Source organism: Rhinolophus sinicus, linkage group LG05 (assembly GCF_036562045.2).
Source record: "Rhinolophus sinicus isolate RSC01 linkage group LG05, ASM3656204v1, whole genome shotgun sequence".
In the NCBI taxonomy this organism is placed as follows: Eukaryota; Metazoa; Chordata; class Mammalia; order Chiroptera; family Rhinolophidae; genus Rhinolophus; species Rhinolophus sinicus.
This window is the reverse complement of record NC_133755.1, coordinates 167,627,805-167,653,808: the sequence shown is the minus strand read 5'-3', so window position 1 is coordinate 167,653,808 and position 26,004 is coordinate 167,627,805. Positions and strand designations below refer to the sequence as shown.

Genomic DNA, 26,004 nt, shown 5'->3' with positions numbered 1-26,004 from the left:
GGAAAGGAAATACTCACTTCCAACCCACTCTAGCACAGGCTCATGAAAAGAATAAGACCTAGTCACAAAACTTCAGAATGCTTCCCCTCCCCCCACACCTTACCACCAAAAATGAATCTGGACACAGACCTTACACCCTGGAAAAAATTCAATCAAAATTGGTTCATAGAACTAAATGTAAAACACAAATCTACAGAACTACTAGAAGATAGCAGAAGATCTAGATGACCTTGTGTATGACAATGACTTTTAAAACACCAAAGGCACTCCATCCATGAAAGAAATAATTTATAAGCTGGACTTCATTCAAGTTAAAAACTTCTGCTCTGCAAAACACAATGTCAAGAGAACAACACAAGCCACAGACTTTGAGAAAATATTTGCAAAAGACACACCTGATAAACAACTGCTATCCAAAATATACTCATATAAAGAACTCTTAATATTGAACAAGAAAACGAGCAACCCAGTTAAAGAAATGGGTCACAGACTTTAACAGACACCTCACCAGAGAAGCTGTACAGATGTCAAATACGCATATGAAGACATGCTCTACATCATATGGCACTGGGAAAACGTAAATTAAAACAAGGAGATACCGGTACAAACCTATTAGAACAGCCAAAATCCAGAACACTGGCAACACCAAATGCTCATGAATCTGTGGGGCAACAGAAAATCCTATTCATTGCTGGTGGGAATGCAAAATGATATGGCTAGTCTGGCAGACAGTTTAGCAGTTTCTTACAAAACTAAACATACTCTCACCAAATGAGCTAGTAATCACACTCCTTGTATTTACCCAAAGGAGATGAAAACTCGTATCCACACAGGAACATACGTGTGGATGTTTATAGCCGCATGTTTCATAATTGTCAAAACTTGGAAGCAACTCAGATGTCCTTCAGCAGGTGAGTGGATAAAAAACTGTACGTAGTACATCCAAACAATGTAATATTATTTAGCACTAAAAAGAAATGTACTATCAGCTATGAAAGAACAGAGGAAACTTAAATACATGAAGTGAAAGAAACCAATCTGGAAAGGCTATATCCTATTATCATTCCAACTATATTACACTGTAGAAAAGACAAAATTATAGAGACAGTAAAAAGATCACTGGTTACTACCAGTTAGGGAGGAGAAAGAGATAAACAGGTGGAACACAGAGGTTTTTTTTATAGCAGTGCAAGTATTCTGTATGATACTACAATAGTGGATACACGTCATTATACATTTGTCAAAACCGACAGAACGTACACCAATAGTGAGCCCTAACGTAAACTACGGGATTTGAATGCTTATGATGGGCACTGTAGGTTCATCAATTATAACAAATGTACCGTTCTGGTGGGGATGGTGATGATGGGGCATGCTGTGCCAAGTGGGGACAGAGGTACAAAGGAAATTTCTGTAGCTTCTGCTCAATTTTCCTATGAACCCAAAACTGCTCTAAAAAATAAAGTCCATTAAAAATTAATATACTAAGAAATAAAGCTAGCCACATCCTCATGATTATAAGGGTGGACATATTTGATTTTTACTGCTGACTCACAATTCTAACATTCTGCTAGTCTGCTATTTAAGAAAACTACAACTTGCACTTTTTCTGCAATAAAAATTTAACAAAATGTTAAAATTAACTGAAGAATGCATAGGTCAACATTTAATACTTTCTCAACACAACTGTAACATTTTACAATAAATGTTCAATGGTATTTGAAAAATTATGACAGTCAACTGCTTTCTTTTCATATAAATAAAATGAACATCAAAACAAAAAAACCGCAGCATTTAGACTAATAGATAGTATTAACTAGGTTGAAATAAGCTTGTAGTTACTTCTTCCATTATTATTTTGAATAATAATTTTTTATTATTTATAAACAAATTAGAGTGATTGAAAAATATCCATTCTTATTACTTACTATTTTGGAGTTAGGGCTGTATCTAAAGGGATTAAAATGAATTATATTTATTATCACAGGCATTTCTTTAGATTGGCTTTTGATATATAAATATACTTTCAAATGAACCAGTTGCTCAGCTACTATGAAATATAGTCATAAATAACAGTGGTCTGGGTTAAAGATACAAGAAGGAACATACATTCTCACATGTCACGAAAAAATAATCTTTCATCCTAGCATCCCTACTCAGATGCTTAATGGCTAAGCTCTTCGCTCAAGTATGAAAAAGTGAATTTTAAAAGAAAAATACAACACTTCATGCAAAATACAGTACAAAGATAGAATATTTGGAAAAATCAATGTTTCAACACTTTTTCTCCATTTCAAAAAAACAAAAAGGAAAAGTACACAAAAGGAAAGCAATTTAGCAGGAAGTACTGCAATAGCTGATGCCACCAGATTTATAGTCACGTTTCACAGAGTACTGCTGTGAAAAATCAGAGGTACTGCTATTACAAGAAAAGATTATGTGCTTTCAAGAAAGGGTAGGATTAATCACTCTTCAACAGGCAACTTCACCAGGAAAAGCATCAAAGTTCTAGACAGCACTTACTGAAAGGAAAACACGAGCAAAAACTATTATAAAAATATCTCAAATTTAAAAAAAAAACACCTTATTTAGCAATAACTACAATATAATTTGAGACTATATATTTTGCAAATAACGTGTTAAGCAAACCTTAATTTTCAAGATGATTACGAAAACAAAATATCAGCTACTTTTAGTTAAAAACCTTTACATTACTTTCCATTGAAAGGGAATCTAAGTTATTGGTAAATCAATGCTTAGTTTTAAATCATAACAATAAACATAAAGAGATATGCTCAGCGTGTCATCTTTCATTTATTTGTCTTATATAACAACTTCCAAAAGGATTAACACCAGTTGGAGAAATGGAATCAAGCAGAAATTAGCCTTATTTACTGAATAAAATTATATCCATATTTACTGCTACTGGAAAATGATGCAATGAGCAACTATAAATTTTTTTCAAATAGTGGATGTAATTTCACTTTGCATTTAAACTACCATGTGCATTCTTTCCAAAAGGTGGCATGTAATATATCTGACCCTAAAGAAGGTAACCATGCACCCGAATTTGCTTGTAGGAGCTTTATGAATGGATTATTTATTATTATTATTATATTATTTTTATTTCAGGTTGTTTTATTCCACAAATAAAAATGATTTTTATCAACATTTGCAGAGATCTAAGAAATCGTAACATTTTTAGTAAAATGCTTACTTTTAAAAAGGGAATGCTTCTAACTGTATCAACATATTTCTATGTAATAGTAATAAAATATTGGGGGAAGCTACAAATGTAAATATATTTTTAATTAAAATTAGGATGTAAAGGTCTCAAACAAGCTGAATATTTCAATAGAATTGATAACTGAACTGTCCCCAAAGAATACTTAGTTAAGCAACTTTATTATCTTTACAATTCACTAGAAAAATTCCTCTTTCACAGGATCAAAAAATTCCTATGAAAATAACTTAACTTAGTATACAGTGGTACTGTGTATCATTAAGAATTACTGATTCTTTCTTAAAATATTCTATTTATCACTAAATGTTAAATTTAAACTGTTATATAAGTGTAATTTATGAAATAACTATAAAAATATCAGTAGTAATTACTTTCTGAGCATTCCTTCCCACACACAATTGAGAAACTAGGCAGCCTGAGAAACTACAGCAGGGATTGGCAAACTTCTGTTTGTGGACCAAATCCAGCCCACTGCCTGATTTTATAAAAAAAGTTTTGTTGAAACATCTACATGTCTTTTTTCACAAAAGCAGTCAATGGCTGCCTTTGTGGTACACTGGCATAGTTGTGTCAGAATATAAAGCCAAAATGTTTACTATCTGGCCCTTTACAAAAAAAGTTGCTGACTACTAAAGATTTAGTTCATTACTTTAAATGTACGCTAACACCAACTCTTCTTCTATATGATCTTTAGTAGAGAACATACTGAGTTGATCATTTAAGAATCTATATGTTCCTTCTGTTTTTATATTCTAATTGTATACTGACTATAGTCCAATTTATGGCTCTTGGTAAGGTAGAGGGTACTGGTTGATTCTGATTTGCATTGCTATGGACCCCACTGCATCTTCTCATATGCTGTAATGTTTGTTGTATACTGATAGTTTATCTTAAAATACCAATCAATATTATAGCTACAATTTCTAAAATGTTTAATTTTCCACATTTAATGTCTACATGATATTACTTATAAAGAATGGTAATGTAGAAATGTAGATTTTTAAATGCTGAACTAGGAAAAGATGGCTACATGGGTAGAAGTGGAGATGGAATTAAAATAAAAATGCATCAAAGACAAAGGCACTGGGCTTTAAAGATAAGAATTATTTTAACAGGGAAAAAAGTATTCTAGACGTAAGGAATTGCTAAATACATGGCCGGTTGTGGAACACCAAGTAGTGAGGAGTAAACTGTATCAACAAGTCTTAGCCCTACCTCCTCCCTCAGTCTACCTCCCATCCACAGACCCAAAACAAAAAGAAATTTAAAAAAAGTTACAAAGTGAAGAGCTAGTGTCCAAAATTTCTTTAAAATGAAACACAAGAAAATGAGAGGTTAAAGCAATTGCGATTGCTAATCTGAAAATAGATGACTGCTAGGTATTAAAATTCTGCAAAAATGTTAAAATAATATTGATACATGGAAAGTCACTAACTTTCTTCTTTATTGCTGCAAATAAAAATTAAAAATGGGGTCAAATTAACATACAAGTAATTATATAGAGGCCTGAACATCTTTATAGAAAGAAGTCTGAGTAAATAAATTGGAAGGTACGATTTCTTCTCCTTAGAATGATTTATTTCATCTGTGATTAAGGGAAGAGAGATGTATCAAGTACCTTTTAATAAAGAGTCTTTATGATTATAGTTTTATAAACTCTTTATTTCATAAAATCAAGTCAACAGTCACTTTGTTTTGCTTCCCAAGAAGTTTTATAGTATTAGATTATGTTTAAAACCTATTTTAATAAAAGATAGAACATAGAAAATGCTCTTTTCTCTTTATCATTGTGTTATATTCTTAAACAGATGTACATCTGTGTAGGTCAAACCAAAAACATTTCATTAATCTCCATCCCTAAAAATACTGAGTATACCTTCTCATGATACGCCAAGTCAGGACAGGAAATTCTCATGTAAACATTACAAAACAAATCAATACTGACACTCTGATTACTAATTCTCTTCTTGTAAATAACGTGTCACTTCCAAATCTTGAAGTTAAGCTTTGGTTGTCTTTATCTTTTATTTTGAGATTACTCTTATAGTTCAATTATTTACATGTACATTGCCAGTTATTACTATTCCAAGGTACTATACAATTACCAAATTTAGCAATCCAATTACATACCAGCAATTCAAGGAAGACAGTCTCTATACTAAATTTCTTGCATAAAAATTAGTAAAATTATGTGATTAGGAACCCCATATTGTTTTTAAGTAATTTTATTTTAATTTGACGTCCTGACCATTAATCCCCAAGAAAGGAAAGTAAAATTCATAGTATTTTAAAATGTCCCAAGTTTCCTGTCATAATGAGACCTCACCTATTATATAGTAGTACCCCCTTATCCATGGCTTCACTTTCCGCAGTTTCAATTACCCATGGTGAATTGTGGTCTGAAAATATTAAATGGAAAATTCTAGAAATAACTCATAAATTTTAAATAGTGCACCATTCTGAGGTGCATGATAAAATCTGGCACCTAATGCTAGGTCACAATGTCTACATCACTCACCTCACTTCATCCCATCATGTAGGCACTGTAGCATCACACATCATCACAAGAAGGGTGAGTACAGTACAATCAGATATTTTGAGAGAGACCACATTCACATATCTTACATTAAAGCATATTTTTATAATTATTCTATTTTGTTATTAGTTATTAGTGTTAATCTCTTACTGCACCTAATTTATAAACTAAACGTTATCAAAAGTATGTATGGATAGGAAAAAACATAGTATATACAGGGTCTGTGGTTTCAGGCATCTACTGGGAGTCTTGGAACGTATTCCCCATAGATAAGGGTGGACTACTGTACTAAGAAAATACAACAACCCATCACCTTAGTACTCAATATGAGCTGTTTCAATAACGGAAAAGGTGTTTTCCACATGCTTTCTCCTGTTCCCTTTTGTAAACACAGGTTTACATTTGTGCATCTACTGATTTGGATTATGAATGCAGTCAAGGAATACAAAGTAAAGGAACCCACAGTGGGAAGGAGACCAATACCTGTTTCATCGAAAATAAGACCTAGCCAGACTCATCAGCTCTAATGAGTCTTTTGGAGCAAAAATTACTATAAGACCCAGCCTATATCATATCATATCATATCATATCATATCATATCATATCATATCATATCATATTATAAAGACTTAGTCTTATGACCGGGTCTTATAGTAAAATAAGACTGGGTCTTATATTAAGTTTTGCTCCAAAAGACGCATTAGAACTGATTGTCCAGCCAGGTCTTATTTTCGGGGAAACACGGTACTTCATCCTCTTTAATAAGTACTCAGAACAACCAATCAGAAGACCACTGTAGACAGAGATGGTCGAAGTATTCCCAAGTCCTTCACAAAGAAAGAAATCCTAAGATCGTAGAGCTGGAAGAACTCTTGGAAATCACTCATCCCAATTTCCTCGTTTTACAACTAATGCCCAGAGATTTTAGTTGGCTTATCCAAAATTAGTCTAAATACTAATTATTTGCTGAAACAAATGAATGAAAGACCTAAAAATTAAAACCACAGAAAATTCATATTAGTAATAATACTATATATTGAATATTCACCAAAACAGCCCCTACATGGTCTTAAAAGCTACACATACACATTATTGCATTTAATTCTGACGCTAACTTCATGAGCTAGGTAGGCTTATTATTCCTTCTTAAGGAATAATGATGAAGAACTTGGGCTAAGTGCAGTGGTTGTCAACCAGGAGCTCCTGGAAGGCTGTGGGGGAGCTGGGGTCACCACACTGACAGCAGAGGCAACCATGGCATTTAGTAGGTGGGAGCCAGCGACATTAAATAGCCTGCAACGTGATAGACAAACCCACAGAATTATCCAGCCCAAAATGCTATCATTATTGAGAGATTCTGACTGAGGATAAATGGACACAGCCAAGCAGCTAACAGTGACTTTAAAGTAGTTCAATTCAGTAACAAAATCCAAGAAATAACCAATGACCACTCAAAAGGAAATCAAGTGTAAAAGCGGATCCAACTCTTCTGCTAGTCTAAGTATTCTAGACTACCTTCTCAAATGGCAATACGACAAAAGTAAAAGATGACATAATTCCAAACACAAAATTGCCCTGCCACTTTTTTACCAAGTTTTCCATTCCTGTCTTGTAATTGCCTCAGTGCAATATTTGAAAAACTATCATCTTTAGTTACTCCCTTTAGGATGTTATACAAGAGTCATCAAGTTCTTCTCCTATTCCCATTCTACTTCTACACCCCTCCATTCTTCTCCTATAGCCATTTTAGATACACTTTACTACCTACATGGATTAATACTTAGATTTGAAGTTTCACTTGGTCTGTTCTTTTCATCCATGATACCAATGCCCCATCAATCATCCTAAAATCACACTCTCTTCCTGTCAGCATCTCCTTATATAACTACAATGATTCCTCCCTGAACAATACCCAAATAATGCAGACTAACATTCATGGTTCTCTATCAACGGGGTCCTTATTTCTCCACCCAACTCTATTAGAATCACTATTCCTAGGAGTCTCTTTAGTATTACTCTGAATTACCATGATGATTCCCTTTTCTCTACTTTTGCCCACATTGTTGGCCTAGAATAATTTTCCCACCTCTTCTCTGCCGTTCAGAATCCTTACCTACTAATGTGTAGAAATGTCATCAAATGCAATGAATTTATCTGTAATCTGACATTGTGCAATGTCAGTAGACCCCTAAATACTTCTTTAATTTCAATTATGTTTATCTAGTTCTAGTTCTTTAGGTAGGACTGGAAATTTTTTGAAGGTAAAAATCATATTTTCATTTCTTTTGAATACTCACGTAGAACAATATTGTATAGCTACTCGGAATCACAGAATTGCTTCTTGAGAGAAATCATCTAATACAGCACTTTCATTTAAAAGTAAGAAAAAAACTAACTCGAGGACACATAATTCTTTAGTGGCAAGACAAGAACCAGAATTCAGGCCACAATTTATAATCTAATATTAACACTTACTAAATGCTTGTTAAATGAACTCCAAGGTACAAAATTGCTTTGTAAGCTTGCATTCAGCAACATTACACCGCACTTTAAAAGACAGACCGTGCCTTATCAAAATAGAGATTGACTATTACAATGTATTTTCTACAGGTCAAGAAGACAATAAATCAGGTTCTTTGATAATAATTTTGATAATTATAATAAAAATTAATAATTTTTTACAGAAATTCAGTAAATTTGAAATTCTATTTTTCTGCTTAGTCCTTGAAATATTCACACATAAAATGACCTCATTGTGTTTAGACATAAATACCTTAATAAGCCCCTGGTTACAAGAGTATGAAGCAATTCGAATTATACTAGTGAACCAGGAATCTAGATAAGGACAACAGCAGCATTACTAGAAATGCCTTCATTCTTCAGGTAAAACTCTCCCCCCCTTACTTATCCATATGGGAATAACTAGAATATTTATCCCAATAGTTTTCTTAAATTAAAAACAAAAGATTTAAATTATAGTTGACATATAATATTATATTAATTTGAGGTGTACAGCATAGTGATTAGACATTTACATTACTTACAAAGTGATCACCGGATAAATCTAGTACCCACCTGACCCCATACATAGTTATTACAATATTATTGACAATATTACCTATTACCCCAATAGTTTTGATCCCTAGATTAGTCATGAGAATCAAACTGAACCTACTTCTACATGGCAAAAAGAGAATAATTAAATCACATCACTACTATATGACTGTTACATAAAATATGCTTTCCTACTTATCAATAAGTACATTCCAACCTCATATTCTCTCCAGAAGCCAAGAAGGTTGAACATAAAGCATGTTTATAATGATATCATCAGTCATATGCTATATATAATATTAATGCAGCAAATGCACTAAATTTATCTTGTCTCATTATTAGATATTACTTAAGGATTCAGATTTTCACCAATTCGTATCTACAAATAAGAGCTATCAGATGTAACTCTTCATCTAGTTTTCTTTTTTTTTAACCTCAGAGTAGATTAATATAATTTAATCTGCCAACATTTAGGAAGATCTTCTATTATTCAAGTCAGATATGCATTTCAAATTTCAATAGCCCAATTCTACTTCTGAATACATCTCCTACTTTCTGCTCCACAATTAAAGGAAAGAAAAGACTTTATCTAGAAGTATATTTCTGCTTTAAAGGCACCTTTTAAGACAAATGTATTATAGGCTACCAGAGTCTAACATGAGAAGAAAATTTTAGAAAAGGACAAACAAAACAACTGCAATAATGAAACATCTAAAACAGCAAGGGCGGCAGAACTGACTTGGAATACAGTCTGCATGTTATATCAATATGGAACTGTAAAATTAGAAACTGTAATTTTAGTTGACTAGCTTTGAAAATAAAGAACAGAAAAACATTCATCTTACATCCCATATGTGGAAATTAGATAAAAATAAAAAGGTCTTAGGCACTTTCTATAAATCAAAGCCATAATAATGAAAGCTCATAAGCTGATCTGCTCCTTAAAACTAACGGTAGGAATGACTAAGTGGTATTACTGGTAGGTAAACCAATTCATCACTCTGGAATGCTCATATAAATCTCAAAAAAAGGAAAAGTAGAAATATATTTGGTAAATAGTTTTCCTGACTTCATTCTAAACATAGTAATACAGGTCCTAAAGAACAAAACAAAAGTTACAGTATAATTATAAACTATAGTTACAGATTTACTTACATTCATATAGTATTTCACTATTAAATATGTATAAGCAAAAATCATATACATGTGATAATTTTGGACACTTGATCCTTGCTTTTATTTGGCAAGTAGTATCAGGCTTAACATTTTTACTCCTCTCTTGATGTCAAGTTGCTAATTGCTCAAATACATTAAGGGCAAAAGTCTTGTCTAAGAAAAATGTTTGTTTTCTTTATAAAGTGAGGCTTGCTAGTGGTACTTACTTATAATTACATTAAATTATAAAAGAGGCAGATTGACTGTTAAAATAAAAATCAAAGTTACCATAAGAAAATTGAGACTATATTGGAAAAATAGTAAAAATTCAACCTATTTATAAAAAAAATCAAAATAAGCTAAAAATAACTGATTGATTAAATTCTTTTTTTCTTTTAGTCTAGTGATGAATTCTTTTGTTGGGAACGACAACAAATCTGCTTTCAGTTCCAAACAGTCCATCATCTAGACCTAACAATACATACTACTCGTCAGTCACTACAGAGTTTTACTGAACACTTAAGTACCCACACTGACAGAAATTAACTTTATTCCTATCTTCACAAGAGTGAAATAGGAACCCTAAACTAGAAGGTATTGATCATTAGGTTTAGGAATAAAAATATCTAAACAATTGCAGCCAAAAATATTCTATTCTCAACTATCCAGATATTTGGGCAAGAGCTGTTTAGACAAACAATTTAGAAATTCAGACTCAGATCTAGGCTGGTCAGTTTTTACCATTTTAACAGGTATGAGTGCACTACTGTTATTTACTATTGAATGATAGACTTCACTTAGTAACATAGTTCAATGGCCCATCTGAAAAAACTTTTATGATCATTTTGAAGCTTGCACACTAATATCAACTGAAATGAGGCATATCTTGATACTATATATAGTCCTTCTTTGAATGAAGATTTTTAAAAAGTATAAGAAAAAATTTTGGAAGGCACATGTTTAACTCAAATGTAGGCTCCCCTCTCCCTTATCAGAAGCCAGATAAATATAAAACGTGAGGGTTAAAATTCCCACCTTCTCCGTTTTTTATTTATTTATTATTTACAATAGGTATGTCTATTGTGATCATCTAGTCATTTTTTTCTATTTATTATTAACACATTACTTCAATAATACAGGAAGCAGATCTCCTACAGATAACTGAACAAAGCATTTGCTTTTAAAAACCTTACGTTTAAGTTTAAAATTAAGGGTTTAGGTTAAGATGATTAAATGTCACAGTAAAAGCAAACATAATTTTAAGTTAAATAGTTTAAAAGACTCAATGAGAAGTATTCTGCATTGTTCACACTAAAAAAAATTATCTTGAAGACTGAGTAGGTGTTTGAAAAATATGCTATAACAAAACTTCTATAATTCATGCATAACCAGGAATAATTCTCTACTAATATTTCGGAGTACAGCTAACCTAACCGTTTTTAAATGTCCATAACAAACGCAGACTACAAAAGCGTAAATATCAAGAAGAGTACACTTATCCATTTACATTATGCTAAGAAAATGCTCTAAAACTTCTACAAATAGCAACCTTTCATAACTACTTATATAAAATTAAGACACTTGTCTTCTAATGATTTTTCTAGCCAGACAAGTCAGAGACAGCCAAATTCAAATCAAACCTCTAATTCATTAGAATAATAAACAGGTCATAAGTTCAACATTAATCATGCACAATATTTTTAAAAAGCAACTAAAACGTGCTCTGTGCAACTGTCTTTAAACCTCATCCTTGACATATTCCACACGCAATAGACTACTAGTATAAGCAGATATATTTCCCTTAGAAACTTCTAGCTCCTTGCAAACATTAGTTATTACATACAGCAAAACTTTAGAACTCTATGTGGATACATGTTTAGCTACTATAAACTGAGATCTGAGAAACATCACAGCCATATATAACATGACCATATGTATAATCAAGACAAAAGCCAACACCACATGATTTCACATATCTATCCAATCATACATTTTTTTGGAATTAAACAAGAAGAGCAACTAATCAGCAACACAGGACTAAGGAAATACAGTCAAAGGTTAAAAAAATAATAATTAATTAAATAAAAGGATACAGCCTTAAAGCACCAGTCTGAGTTCCCACTGCCAGGATCTTCTGCACAGGATCAAAGGCCAGGGCTGAGGGTTGGTAAGGAAATCCATGGCGAACAGTCTAGGGATGGGCAAGTGACATCACACCAACCAAGGCAGCAAGCGAAATTTAAAAACAGAAAAGTCAATAAAGGCATTAGAATCTGGAACCAATTATAACCGATGCAAAACACATATACATGTACTTACTGCTTAAAAACAAACAACAAAACTATGAAAGCTACATTAACAGAACTTAGTCACATAGAACCTAAAACAAAACAAAACAAAATCTATCCTGGTGTTACACTTTAATTTCAGCTTTTCCATAATACTGGTATTCTATAAAACAAAATTTATTATCAATATTGTAGCCAGACCATCACGTCTAAGAATAAATTACTATGTTCACAGTGGTAAAAAATTCTGTGAATTCACTTAAAAATGCAATTCATGCTTTATTTCAAGTGTGATAACTTCCATTACTTTATTTGGATGCTAATGCAAGTACTTCTAAGGAAATGCTGTCATATAAACTAGTCAAGGATTCGGTAAAGCAATTCTCAAACATCTATGGCAACATTTTGCAATTTAACAGAATGAGGACAGCATATATTTTTGCATTTTGCTTTTAAATCCTTAATGATGTTAGGGCATTAGGACAATAAAGTGTATACGTACACACTTTTAAGTAACTCTAACATGTGAACGCATGGTATTTATGAGCAGGGAGTTTTTAATACCAAGACAAGTTTGTATTTCTCATTGAGCAGCTGGTGAATTAATTCGCTGCATCATTCTTTCCGAATTACAGACCGCTATGGCAATTGTCACGCCATTAACAGGCAAAAATCAGAGGACTAACTTTTTAACCAAACATAATAAGAGGACCCTGTGATTTCATATTTCAAGCCTCCTACCACATCCTAAGGAAAAGGTGATGAGCCAAGATCTAGTTGAACAGGTTTGGCTTTTTGATAAACAATATTCATTAGACACTTTCCAAGGGAAACTTCGAAGTTGGTGCATTACATTAAAACGCTTTAATATAAAAGCTGTAAGATTATTAAGAATACGAATTAAAGAGCAGTATAATACGTTGGAAGCAACCGTGAAGGATAGCTGCATGTGAAGGGGAGGGAAAAAAAAAAAAATCAACGAAAAGGAGTAAGATGATGTCAATCTCCAAAATAACCCACCAAGCAAATGTTTGCTAGAGGAGGAGCGAGCCCTTTATTCACGGGATGCTTATTATTGGCGCTCTCGTCCCTCGTACTCCCCCGTAAAGCCCGAGCTACCCCCTGAAATGACCCCCGTTTCCGCGGGCTGCGCGCTCCGCTCACCTTGCAGAGCTGAAAGTGCTCGGACTGGAGCGTTTCCTGGATCTCCGGCTCCCGGTTCCCAGACGGGTGCTGCTGCGGCTGCTGCTGCTGCGAGGCCGAGGACGAGCCCGCGGTCAGGCCGTCCAGCACCTTCCTGATGTTGAATTTCCTCATGGTCTCGGCGGGGCTCCCCCGCAGCCCGGGAGAGGCGGCAAGCGGCGTCCCCGGGCGGGGGGAACGAGCCCGGGCCGAGGGCAGCTTCCACCGAGCAGTGGGAGAGAGTAGGAGTATGAGGGGAAGGAGGCAGCCGGGGAGAAGCAAAAGATAATCCAAACAGGAAATACTGCGACGACAAGAGAGCGGCGGCCACCAGAACCTCGGGCGGGGACCCCTCTTCCTCCGAGGCCGCCGCTGCTCGCCGCGGCTGCTGTGGCGCTGCTTCAGCCGCCGCCGCCGCCGCCTCGCTCCGCGGCCCGGCGGCACAGCAGTGGCGGCGGCGCTCCGAGCCCGCTCTGCCCAGCCTCACCTGGCCGCGGGCTGACTCTGCGCCGCGCCGCCGCCCCGGCTCGCCCCCGCTGCCGCCGCCGCCGCCGCGTACATGGCCCGCGGCCCCGCCGCTCCTCGCCCGCCCCGGCCCCGCAGTCCCTCGGCGCTTCCTCCCGCTCCCGCTCCTGCTCCTCTTTTCGGGGGTCGCGGGCTCTCCGTCTGCGGCCGCCGCTCGGCTTCTCCGCCGCTCAGCGCCGCTGCCCGGCCGGCATCGCACGCAGGGCGCCCGGGGTGGGTCCCCGCGCTCTCCGCCTCGCTCGTCAGCCGGTGGATCGGCCCGCCCTCGCTTCTTCAGGGGCCCCGCTGCCTTCCTTAGGCGCCGGCGCCGCCCGCGGTCCCGCCCGGCCGCTCCCTCTCTCCTGTCAGGGCGCCTCGGCACACGGCACCAACGCCCGCCCGGAGCAGCAGCGGCAGCCGCGGTTACAGCGCCGGCCGCGGCGGTGGCGGCATCTGGGCCTCCGCGGAGCGGGGCTGCTGAGCATGCGCACGCGCACCGCAACCCCCTCCTTCGCCGAAGTGGAGCTGGGTTTTAAATTATCTCCTGCGAAAATCCCAGACCATGGCTAAATCTCTCCCACCCCAATCACCCTACTAGAGCGTGCAGCTGCTTCTCTTGCAGCTGGGATAGTAAAAAATGTTGACGACTGACAAGCAGCAGGAAACCTTTCAAATTCGGTCTTTATAGCGGGGGGTTATTTCCTACCCTTCAATGAGGAACACATTCCCGCCTGCTGGCTGCGATATTATTGTTGTTGCTTTATTGATGTGCTTTGTTTTTGATAGATTTGGATTTGGATTTTTGAAAAAAGCGTCTAGACGACGACTATGCCTGTGGCAAGAGGATAGCAGACCTAGAAAGGTACTGGGTAAGGAGATGAACTTAGAGGGGGAAAAATGAATTCATGCCTGAAACTGTTGGTACGTAGGACTAAAGCGTGGCCATGGCAGTTTAGGTGCTAGAATTGAATAGGCAGCTAAAGGGGAACCGCTTCAGGGCTGGGTGTCTGCTCTGACTAGTGACACGCCGCTCCTGGATTCAGTCTGCACGCTAGGGTAGGTGGGGACGAGGCCGGGACGCGAGTGGAAGTAAACACATCGCTTGTCACTCATTTCAGAACCTTCAATCTGCCTTTAGTGCTGATTATCCATTAAGTAATCCCCCAGTAGCTTCTCCACTCTTGCAAGGGGAAAGGAGGGAAGGATGAAGATTTTACTCAGACATTTCCGCTACTTCCTTGACACAACCTTGTTTGGATGCTTAGAGATATAAACGTCTGGTTCAAGTTTGAAAAGGCGGAGATTCATGCTGTAGGTACCTGCCTGAGAGTGCGTTCTACACGGAAAGGTGGGTTAGAAACAGAGGTATTAAATTTGGAAGAATGTGGGAAAATGTGGGAACTAGAAAAACGAAAGGGATGATGGAAGCGCACAAAGACTAATTCGAATTGGTAGGGTGGGGTCCGGTGCGGTGGAGAGGAAAGACGCTCTCACAGGTTAATGACTCCCCGCCCCTGATGGTCCGGCGAGGAGCCACTGAAGAGCTGTAAAGCGTTTTCAGAACCGAAATCAGAAGTGCCCGCCCTCTTCTTTGTGATTGGTCGCTTTCTGCCCCATTCAAGGAAATTCTCGTCACATTATTGGTTGATGTGACAGGCCTTCAAGAACAGTCAGCAAACCAACTACGATTGGGGTTCAGGGATTTCGGGAAATGTAGTTTTCTGTGGAGCTTCCGCATCGAAGGACGATGCATCACATTTTGAACCTATAAAACTGTGTTGTGGTTTAATATTTATTGAATTGCTCAGTTAATTAAGTAGGTGCAACAAATAAAACAAATTTGAAGATTTTCTTAAGCTATTTCCAAGTGCTTCTGAATTTTTTGTTTACTAATTTAGTTCTCTGAAACATTTTATTGAGTATAAGACATTGTGCTAGGTATTGAAGATGCAAAAATGCAAAGCTTGCTTTCAACAAGCTCACCACAGGGGGAGAACCTCACATAAATAAGTAATTATAAAACAATGTGATGAGTTCATTGATGGAATCATGCACAAGTTGGACAGGAGAGAGAAATTTAACCGGCCAGAGAAGGCCTGGAAATGGTGATATTCACCATAGTTGAGTCCAGATGAGTAGAAGTTGACCAAGTGAAGAGGAGGGAGAAGAGCATTGGAAGGCAGGCGGGAGGTAATCAGAAGTACCTGAGAGGTTTTTGTTTGTTTGTTTGTTTGTTTGTTAATACTAATGCCCTCATATGGGGGGATTGCAAAACAGAGAGATCATTTCCTCAAGGAATTTTATGATCCACTTTTTCATCTAGGTTGAAAATAAATTTGTTGGATAATTTGTCGTCATTGGATTATAAAACTCTTTGGAGATGGGACAACTTCTTGCTGAGAGGCCTTGTGGTGTAGTGGAAAAATCCTGGACTCTGTTGTCTGCCAGACATGAATTTCAATCCAGGCTTTGGTTATATGTGCAACCTTGGGCAAATTCTTTATTTTTCCTAAGGGCCAGGTTCCTCATGTGTAAAATGAGATTAATACTACCTTCTTCCTAGGATTTTGTGAGGATAAACTGGAAAAGACAATGTAAAATTGGTTAGCACTGATTACTACATTGGTTAGCATGCAGTAGATACTCAAAAATGTCAGTTTTTCCATTCTACTATCAGTATCTTTTAGTTGAAAGGGACCTCAAGAGGTCTCTAATTTAAGCCAGTTTTTTTTTTTTTAATTTATTTTTTACTTTAGAATGTTTGTTTGGATTTCCATATTTCATCTCTTTCATCAGATTATGAACTCATCCTAGCATTCCCAAAACTTTGGTTCATAGAGGACATATGTAATTTAAGATAAATTTGGAGCATATCTGCTCATGTAAATTAGCTTTGTGAATTTGCAATCCATCCTTTCCAAGCTCAGGGAGACCAGGACATATCCAGAATTCTATTAGGTAAAAAAAAAACAAAAAAAAAACACACACAACAATGCCCCAAAATATCTGCCTTCATGATAGCAAAGATAAAGTAATGGATCTTCAAATTCATATCTCTTCTAAGTCAGTTTCAATTGATTTTTAAATTAAGATTCAAAATTTAAGAATTTAAATTAATTTTAAGTTGAGAATAAAATTAAAATTTAATAATTCATATTATTCATTTTACAATTTAGCACATAGCAGAGAGTTTTACCATAATAATCTCTCAACAGAGTTTTATTTTTTTGTGCTTGTTCTTTTTAATGAATGAATCACTCTGTTGATTCCAAGCAATTCAATAGCTTTCTGCCTTTGGGTAGGTGATAATCTCCCAGATGGAATTCTTTCTTACCTGCTTATTGAAGAATGGACCAAGAGATGATGTTGTAAAATATATACCACTGACAAATTATATAGCTATATTACATTTAGCTGAGTCAGGACAGCTCTAAGCAATACTCAGTTAATACACTGAAAATTAAAAGGGGGAAAAAAAAGAATCAACATACAAAAAGAAAGACAGCTCATTAAATTATTCAGCATGGAAGGCCAAAGACCAAAGTCAGAGAATTCATAATGTTCCAGAATCTGCCAATCCTCATCATCTTGTTTAAAGGCTACCAGGCTAACTAAGGCTCTGTTATTGGTCTCATAGGGACAGCTAGATGCTGATTGAGGGGAATAAAGTAGAAACTGAAAATAAATATTTTAGTGAGAAATTATGTTATTGGCAAACACTTTCTGGAAAGTAGACCATATCTATCTCACTTGCTAACATTCATTTATATAGAATTAATTGCTGTTTATTGAGTCCCAAAGGATATGTGCATGACAATAATTGATACACTACACCATTTAACAGACTATGAAATTTAAATTATTCATAAATTGCAGGAGTGATATTAATTAGTTAGTTTGCCCCCCTTTTCTAGATGGGTCCCCTAGGTCCTGCTGAAATGCTGGGCCTGGGCAACCATGTTTTGATCAGGTGACCACGGGTCCTGGTCTAAACTGATTAGAGGCAGACACCTGAAGTAAGCCAAGTAAGAGATCATCTTCTTCTGGGAATTTGGAATTGAATCATAAAGATGCTAATAAGTGTGAACTAGGAAATCATGTAGAGCTGGGACTGAAGCTGAGAGAACCCATATTTAGATGGAACATGGGAGAATGGTACAGACACACAAATTACAGAGAAGTGACTCTCAGGTGAACGGTAGAGTCTCCATTTATGACTTTCCAGTTCCCAATCCTTATTCCTTGTGAAAACTGGCTAAACTGCCTTTCCTTCTTTTTGTAAACAAGTTCAAATGGGTTTCTTGTTCTTATAATCACATATTCTGACAAATTTAGATGCAACCCGCCCCCAAATGTAAAGGAATGTAGAGATTTTGTAGCTATCTTTCATTGCGATATTGACCTTCTACTTACAATTTTCCCCCAAGGTTTAGAGACTACTGCAATAATCTACTAAGGAGTTGGTGATTTAGTCTGGAATAGTTAAAAGTAGTGGTTGTAGTGAAAAAGGGTCAAATTCTGGATTATATTTTAATTTGAAGCCAAGATGATTTGCTGACTATATGGAGATTATCAGGGAAAGAGAAGAGGCAAGGAAGATGCCTCAGTTTTTGGCCTGAGCACTTCAAAGGGTGGTGTTGCAATTTACTTTTCACATTTATAACTCCTGGATAATTTCCAGTTACCATTTGTACCTGAGTAGACTTGACAAATATCATCAGCTAAATAAACAAGCCTTGTCTGGGAACAAGCAGGATCCACTAGGTTGTAATATTTGTCAAGCTCTGGCCTTTCTAGAAAAGCAGATTAGGCAGATATTAGTGAGCCTTCATTATTCCATAGATTAACTCTGTCACTATTTAATATGATTGGTTAGAGTATTATTAAACTATATACAAAAATGTCCAAACAAAGGTCTATACGTTCAAGTGAATAGAAAATTCCAGAAGTGCTAAACAAAACTAAGTGAAACAAACCAACACTTAAATGTAAAATATGAGGCAGTCATGTAATATGGGTGAAAAATAATTGTCAAATTCTTAGAACATAAAAACTGGGCAATTGGAAGTTCCTCAATAAATTCTCAAGTATTTCAAGTGCTACTTCTACAATGGGAACAATATTTGAGGTAAGGAACTATGTTCCCAGTATTTTTAATTTCGGTATCATATTTTAGGATTTAAATATTATTGTAAGAATTTTGCTAAACTTTTACCAGAAGTTTAGCTTTTCTTTTCAAATAACTGCTTATAATTTGATCTATGGACTGAAGAGCTAGCGACAAAGTTTGTACTTTATTGTACTTTATGCAATTGCAGTTAATGTACTGTCGTAACTGAATAAGTTTTGAAAAGAAGTTACTATTTTGTTTCACTCCCCCACCCCCACTGCTTCCTTCTACTCTACCCTGCCTGTCCCTGGCCATCAACTACCATCCCCCACCCTCAAAAAAAAAAAAAAAAAAAGAAAAAGAACAAATTGTATACCATAATACTTCTAAAAAGTATTCTGTTAGGGCAGGTCAAGCATACCTAATTCTGAGTGACTTGCAAAGCCCCACTCTTTTTTTTTAAATTAAACACTACTTAGCACACAAGTCAATAAGTGTTAGCATGCTGACAGAAAACTGAATGCTTTTTTTCCCCTCAGAAAGACTTACTTGACATGGGAGCCCAGTGGGATAGTGTCAACTGTGTCTGACTAATGTGACAGGGCCTTCCGTCTCAAGCTCTGAGGTTAGACTGAGCTGTATCACATCTCTTAGTCATTTGGCTGTAGAACTTTTAGATGCCAACTCTCCTTTTTTTTCTGGTCAACCCTAAAGACTACCACCTGAGAAATCCAAAAGGATCAAAATAAAAACCTTAATGTAAGGAGAGTGGGAGCAATCCTCTCTCCGAGGACCCTTCAGAGCCAACATAACAGTACTAACAATGAAAACATGCAAGGGATACTAATGAACTCTCCTGGGTTTTAGATAGCATGTGCTAAGTGTAGTCTCAAAACAAGGGATGCAGTTTCTCAAAATAGGACCAGGTATTTAGCTTTAAAATAAAAGTGGATTACTTTGACTGTGTTTTTAGCAAACATCGCTTAGTCCAATAACAATACGCCTGCAACCCTATTATGATTATAGTGTCTACTTCCCCCCAGCTCTGGGTCAAACATATTCAACTTTCAGGTAAACTCTGCCATTTTTCTGTTGCTCTATTATTCTATTTTCACACAGCCACAGTCTTAATTCTACCCCAGTGGCCACTGCCCTGTTCCTGGTTCTATGACCAATGGCACAGACTGAGTTCCTTTGGGTATGTAATTTTTAATGATAAAATCTGTATTAAGTCACCTACTAACAGAATAGTAAACCAAAACATTAGTAAAATCAGTGTAAAAGATCGACTATATCCCAAATAAAACTGCGCCTTTGTATTCTCAGCACAATAACACACACACACACACACACACACACACACATGCACCTAGATCCCAAAGCCTTGTAGAACAATTTAGATCTTTTCTGAATGATTTCATAAGATAACCTTTGAAGAAAGAGAAAACTCTTAGCATAGGAACACTTCCCCAGAATTCTTTTCCCCTATTGGTAAATCCCCTGATCCCACTCTTCTTGGCAATTTTTCCAATACCTCCATCCCTTTCTCCTTAGAAAGCCCATCACTCTCTCCAAATCCCCACTCCTCAAGCCTCCCAGACATTTTCTTATCTACGGATATACTTTCTTATACAACGCCATGTACTTCCTTCTATCTGACACTCAGTCAATAAGATAAAAAAGGGAGTGAATCACCCAGAAGCACAAAAGATATTCTTCATAAGGAATGGACCAAGAATATGACTATGTGCACTTTAGTAGTTTAGTTCCAGTTTGTTCCTGGCCCATAAATACATCCAGAAAGATGATAATCAGAATGTAGGGGACGCAAAATGACTCAAGTCTATCAAGGGAGAAACAGAAGAAGAGTGAAAGACTAGTGCCATATCCAAAACAGAGGATCAAGAATCTGTATCCTGGTGCTTGCGTTTATCTGCCAGCAGGGTAATGATTAGCATTCTATTTCGCAAACACTTGCTCCGGGCACAGGTACTTTGCTGGACGCTGTGGGGAATACAAACTTGATACAACTTGGTTGTGGCACTTAATAAGATGGCAATATAGTGCTAAGGAAGAAAAAATCCCTAAAAGGAATGACAACAACCAATGCCAAGTGCATCTTTTTACTCTCTTGAGGATTATTACCATATTTTATTTCAAATGCTCCATAGCAATGCTCTCCCATTGGGTATGTACTCATCGTCATGGTACCTTGTCCCAGAGGATGGGCTTCCATGGAGGGAACACCTGGGATTGGAAAATATGGACGGAGGAGGAGGTAAGACATTGGAATCATTCAATTCCCTATTAGTCATCCAAAACCTCTGACCATTCCTACTCCCATGCTGGTTTCATCCAGACCAGCATGACCCAAATATTTCCACCAAGACAATCTTGTTCAACAGGCCCCAAATACAACTTCCCTTCCTTGGTTTCCTCATAACCGTAAGGAGGATGTAACGTCAAGGTGTGGCTTCATAACTGGGGTAGATGGAGGTTCTCACATTTGCATACAGGTTCATTCCTATTCACCCTACAACATGGAGTGATGTCCCCCTTTTGATTTCCTAGTGAAAAAATAAGTGGTGATTCCTATCAGTCCAGGCCTATAGGAAGAAAGGGAAGGACGATACTAAACTTTTCTTTATTCCACATTATTTTTTAGCAGTTGGAATGACTGCACTTTTGAAAGCCACTGGAAACAAGGTAATTTGAGACTATCAGTCAACCAAGTAAAAAATCTTTTACTTAGAACCAATACATTTGTGAAGGGAAATGCGACACTATGAGGATTTTAGTGACATTGCGGGTCACATCTATTGCTGAGTAATAGTCTCTGTTTCTGTGCTGTTTCAAATGATTCATATTCAGTTTTCAGTCACAAGGTTTTTTCATCTGATTTAATGAAGGGTTTGTCCAGTGTCCTGTAAGAGCATCTAACCTTAGTTTGCCTAACATGTAGTGCATGACATTGATGCATAAATTCCTCTGCAGTGGCTGCTTCTTAATCTGTTCTTAAACTAGAAATGTTCTGCTTATTCACGATGAGAGAGTTTGTTAAATTCAGGAAATTGAGCAGGAAGTTCCATGATAGCATTATCATGGTTCACCAGCCTAGTTCCTTAAAGAGACGTCTCACTGAAGAAACTTAGAGCAGAGGTACCCATCTGGTGAGCATGTTAGTGCTCATGTACAATCTACTTGGATAATTCTGTTGCCTCTTTATTCACTTATGTAAAGCTGTTGTTCACTCCTTTGTATTTCTATTTCTTATGTCATGGTGGAACACTGAGGCTTCAGACCACTGAAGCAAGCATACCTGGATTCTGTTACTAGCTAAGTAGCGTCAGACAAGTCATTTAACACCTAAGGTTTTATTTCCTCATGTGTAAAATAGGTGTACAAATACCTTAAGTAGAGTGTTGGAAGAGCACAAAGAGTATAAAGTTCCTAGCTCAAAACCTATCCCATATAGTGAAATTAAATGGTAGCTATTCAGACCATGCTCTCTGATATCTATAGCCACTCTCTAGATGATCTTATTCTGTTCTTGTGATTTGAAAGTTCTCTAAACATTGATGACTCCCATATTTGTATGTCTATTTCAGACCTTTCCCCTGAACTTCAGGTTTGATTGGTATATGCCTCTTTGACATCTCCTCTTGGATATCCAAAAAGCATCTAATATTTAAGGCCCAAACTAAATTATCACTTCCTTGTAAACTATACCTTACACCTACCATAATCTTCCTTTTTTTCTGTTAATGGTGATTCTATCCTCTAGATGTCTAGGCCCGCACTATTTAACTTGTGCTACCCACTCCCCTACCATTTTCCCCACCACACAACACACACACACACACACACACACACACACATACACACACTCTGACAATCAGGCACTTCCCATCCTCACCCCAGTCCCCTTACTCAGCCTTATTTTTCTCCATAACAGTACTACCTGACGCACTATGTATTTATTTGTAAGGAACTTTGCTTTCTTCTCTGCTGTGTTCCTGGGGCATAGAACAGTTGATTGAGATAGAATGAATCAAAGGGCTTTGGACCAGAAGGCAAGAGTTCCTCCTGGGTCCTAGTAAAAGCCAGTATAACCCTTTAGCATGTCACTTAACCACTTGGCCTATAAACTGTCCCTTTGTGAAACACGGAAAAATAAGACAAGTTGTAGAGATCAAATCAAATTGTAAAAGCAAAAAAACCAAAAACCAAGAAAGCCTGTAAAAATAGTAACATAAGTTTTGTTTTAGTTGTTGCACCCTGATCTCTTTTAGGAAAAATATAAGTACTTCATAAATCAAAGAACTTTGACTTATTCAAAACTTTAAATGACATAAGTGATTTCCTCTTCATGGTCTTTTTCTCTGTTTCAAACTTGGTATACAGAGGGGAAAACCTGAAATGTTCAGGAATCCTTTGAACAATCAATCTAATTGAATTCCCCTTGTCCAATCATTCCTTAAAAACCTAAGCATTCACTGCAGGGATCAGGCAGAGGCCATCATTTGGGCCTTTATTTTATAATTTAAGAACTGAAAGTTATTAAATTTTAATTAATTAAACCTATTGTACCACTCACCCACCTGTTTCAGTAATTTGATTTGCAAGCTATGATTTATATTTACAGAATATGTACAAGGGAAAGAGTAGATGCCAGAATATTACTATCTAATGTTTATGACTTCTAGTTCCTTGTGAATTAAATCTAATATTTGCTCTTAGTAATTCTAAAGTGATCAAGTTTCAGAGAAGCACAGTTGAAGCTCTGTTCAACTGCAAAGTGTCATCTTCTCCCACAGAAAGCAGTGGTCTCTCCAGACATCATGGAATAAGAGTTTCTTATACCTGGGTAGAGAATTGGGTGCTATTTGCCAGCAGAGGAGCTTTAGGGGTGGGATGAGGGAGTGGGGCTAACCACAAAATGAACACCAAAACAATTCTGGCAGCACAAAGCCTATTTTGCCTGTTGCCCCGAGCAGGAATTGTTATGTCCAATTAACAAACATAGGATCTGAGATTTTCTTGGCTGCTGTACAACTCAGATTACTGCTTTAGTGGCAGCCAAATAATTATCCAAGAGCTTATTTAGGAGAGGGACAGATATCCCCGAAAGAGCTTATTTGAAACAATATTATTATAGCAGCCTGACAACATTCACAGTAAGCAAGAAATAAAACTTTCTTCATCTTCAAATATTAAAATTATTTTCTGAATTGAAGCCCACTCTCCTTTTTTTTTTTTAACCCGATGTAGAAAATTGGTCTCATCACATCGGGTAGGCTAAGGGCTTTTCACCCATTTCAGGTTAAACTCAGTTATTTCAAGATGTTTTCTGCGCCCCCTCTCACAATACTACCAAAGTGGGAAATGAAGAGGTCTCGACTTCTCAGCCTTGGTTTGACTTGCCAGGTCCTCAGCACGGGTAGTAAATCACACAGTCCTTCGAAAGACAAAGAGATATCTTGGGAAGCTGACTCAACTTCCTGCGGGTCATAGTCGGCTGAGATGTACCCATAGACTCAACAGGTTTCTAATGGGGAATGGCCATGCCTTGTCCTTCCAATAGGACATCCCTTTGTCCATGTGTAAGACCCAAACCAGGGCAGGGGCCCTTTCTCCAGCCTTCTCACACCTACTGTGGTGCTAGGTTTGTGCTTGACTGACTGCACCAACCAAATGGGGAAATTCACTGTCTTTTCTGGGAAGCTTGCAGTTTCCCTGGGCCTCTCCTGGAGCAGAAGGCACAGGGTCTGCCCTTGTGGGTTATCAACCTTAAACAGAGCAAAGGGAGAAAGAAGATACTTGAAGACGTGGGGTTCCCTTCCCAAACTGTCCACTCCACCTGAGGAAGCAGATACAAGCCGGAGGAATCCCCACATTTATACCTAATTCTTTAACTTTTCCTTTCTTACCTTCTCCTATCTGTATGGGGAGGGCAGAAAGAGCAGGGAGAATTATTTATTTTCCTGACTATTTTTATCGGCTTCTTACATCTATTTAAAATTTAAGCCTAAAGATTAAGATGTCTCATTTGATTACCAGCAAGCAAAGTTTTCATAATCTCCAAATGAGCCAAACAGGGACAGCCTCTCTGAGCCTAAAGGCAGGAGGGTGGTTGGAGGGGTGAATGCTGAGTGAGAGAAAAATCATGCTGATTAATGCCTGTTCTCTTATCCTGCCATATTATATTACATTCCACTTCCTTGTATTATTGTTATTATTATTATTATTCATAATTTGTTATAAACTCTAGAAAGAAGAAAGTCATTAACTATATTTCAAAGTATTATCATAAAACTCTCACTTTCATCATACTTCTTTTCGCCCTACTTTGAAAAGTGTCACATTGTTTTTATCCCTTTAGGGGAAAATATGTTGATATCTGAATTATCTAAAGTCATGGATTCAAGGTAGGCAAGGGCTGCTGTCAGCTGCATGACATCCCACTCCTTTGTGATAACAGACCAAGACCCTCTCTGACATAAATAATCAAAACCACCCCCTTTATTGACAGTGCAGTCACTTTTGTATCTGAGCCCAGCTCCTCCACATAACAACTCAAGAGTTTAAATTATCCACCTCTCCAGGCCTTTATTCTTCCCCTTTCATTTTTCCTAGAAAGGGGTAGATAGGAATAAATCTCAGAATTTATGAAAATGAGCATTATTTTTAATCGACTGTTCGATTTCTGTCTCCCATTGCATTTTTCAATTACGGTTGACATACAATATTATATTAGTTTCAGATGTAAAGCCTAGTGACTATACATTTATATAACTTACAAAGTGATTACCCCAATAAATCTAGTACCATGTGACACCGTATATAGTTTTACAATATTATTGACTGTATTTCCTATGCTAATCTTTACATCCCATGACTACTTTGTAACTACCAATTGTACTTCATAAAA

The 26,004-nt window shown here is 37.0% G+C and overlaps 1 protein-coding gene across 6 annotated transcripts in view; it reads right to left on the bottom strand.

Annotated features, from left to right (window-relative positions):
* STXBP5 (syntaxin binding protein 5) overlaps nucleotides 1–13,892 on the bottom strand; it is a 158,862-nt gene extending 144,970 nt beyond the window's left edge. For 5 of the 6 annotated variants that reach the window (XM_019746931.2, XM_074333689.1, XM_019746933.2 and 2 more), the window contains exons 1-2: nucleotides 13,442–13,743; nucleotides 12,083–12,180 (exon numbers count right to left, since the gene is read on the bottom strand). In XM_019746931.2, coding sequence (XP_019602490.2) covers nucleotides 12,083–12,180; nucleotides 13,442–13,594 — 251 coding nt within the window. In that variant the 5' untranslated portion in view covers nucleotides 13,595–13,743. Of the gene's footprint in view, nucleotides 1–12,082; nucleotides 12,181–13,441 lie in introns of all 6 variants that reach the window. The other variant, XM_019746935.2, reaches the window with a different exon arrangement.
* Nucleotides 13,893–26,004: the final 12,112 nt, after the last annotated feature.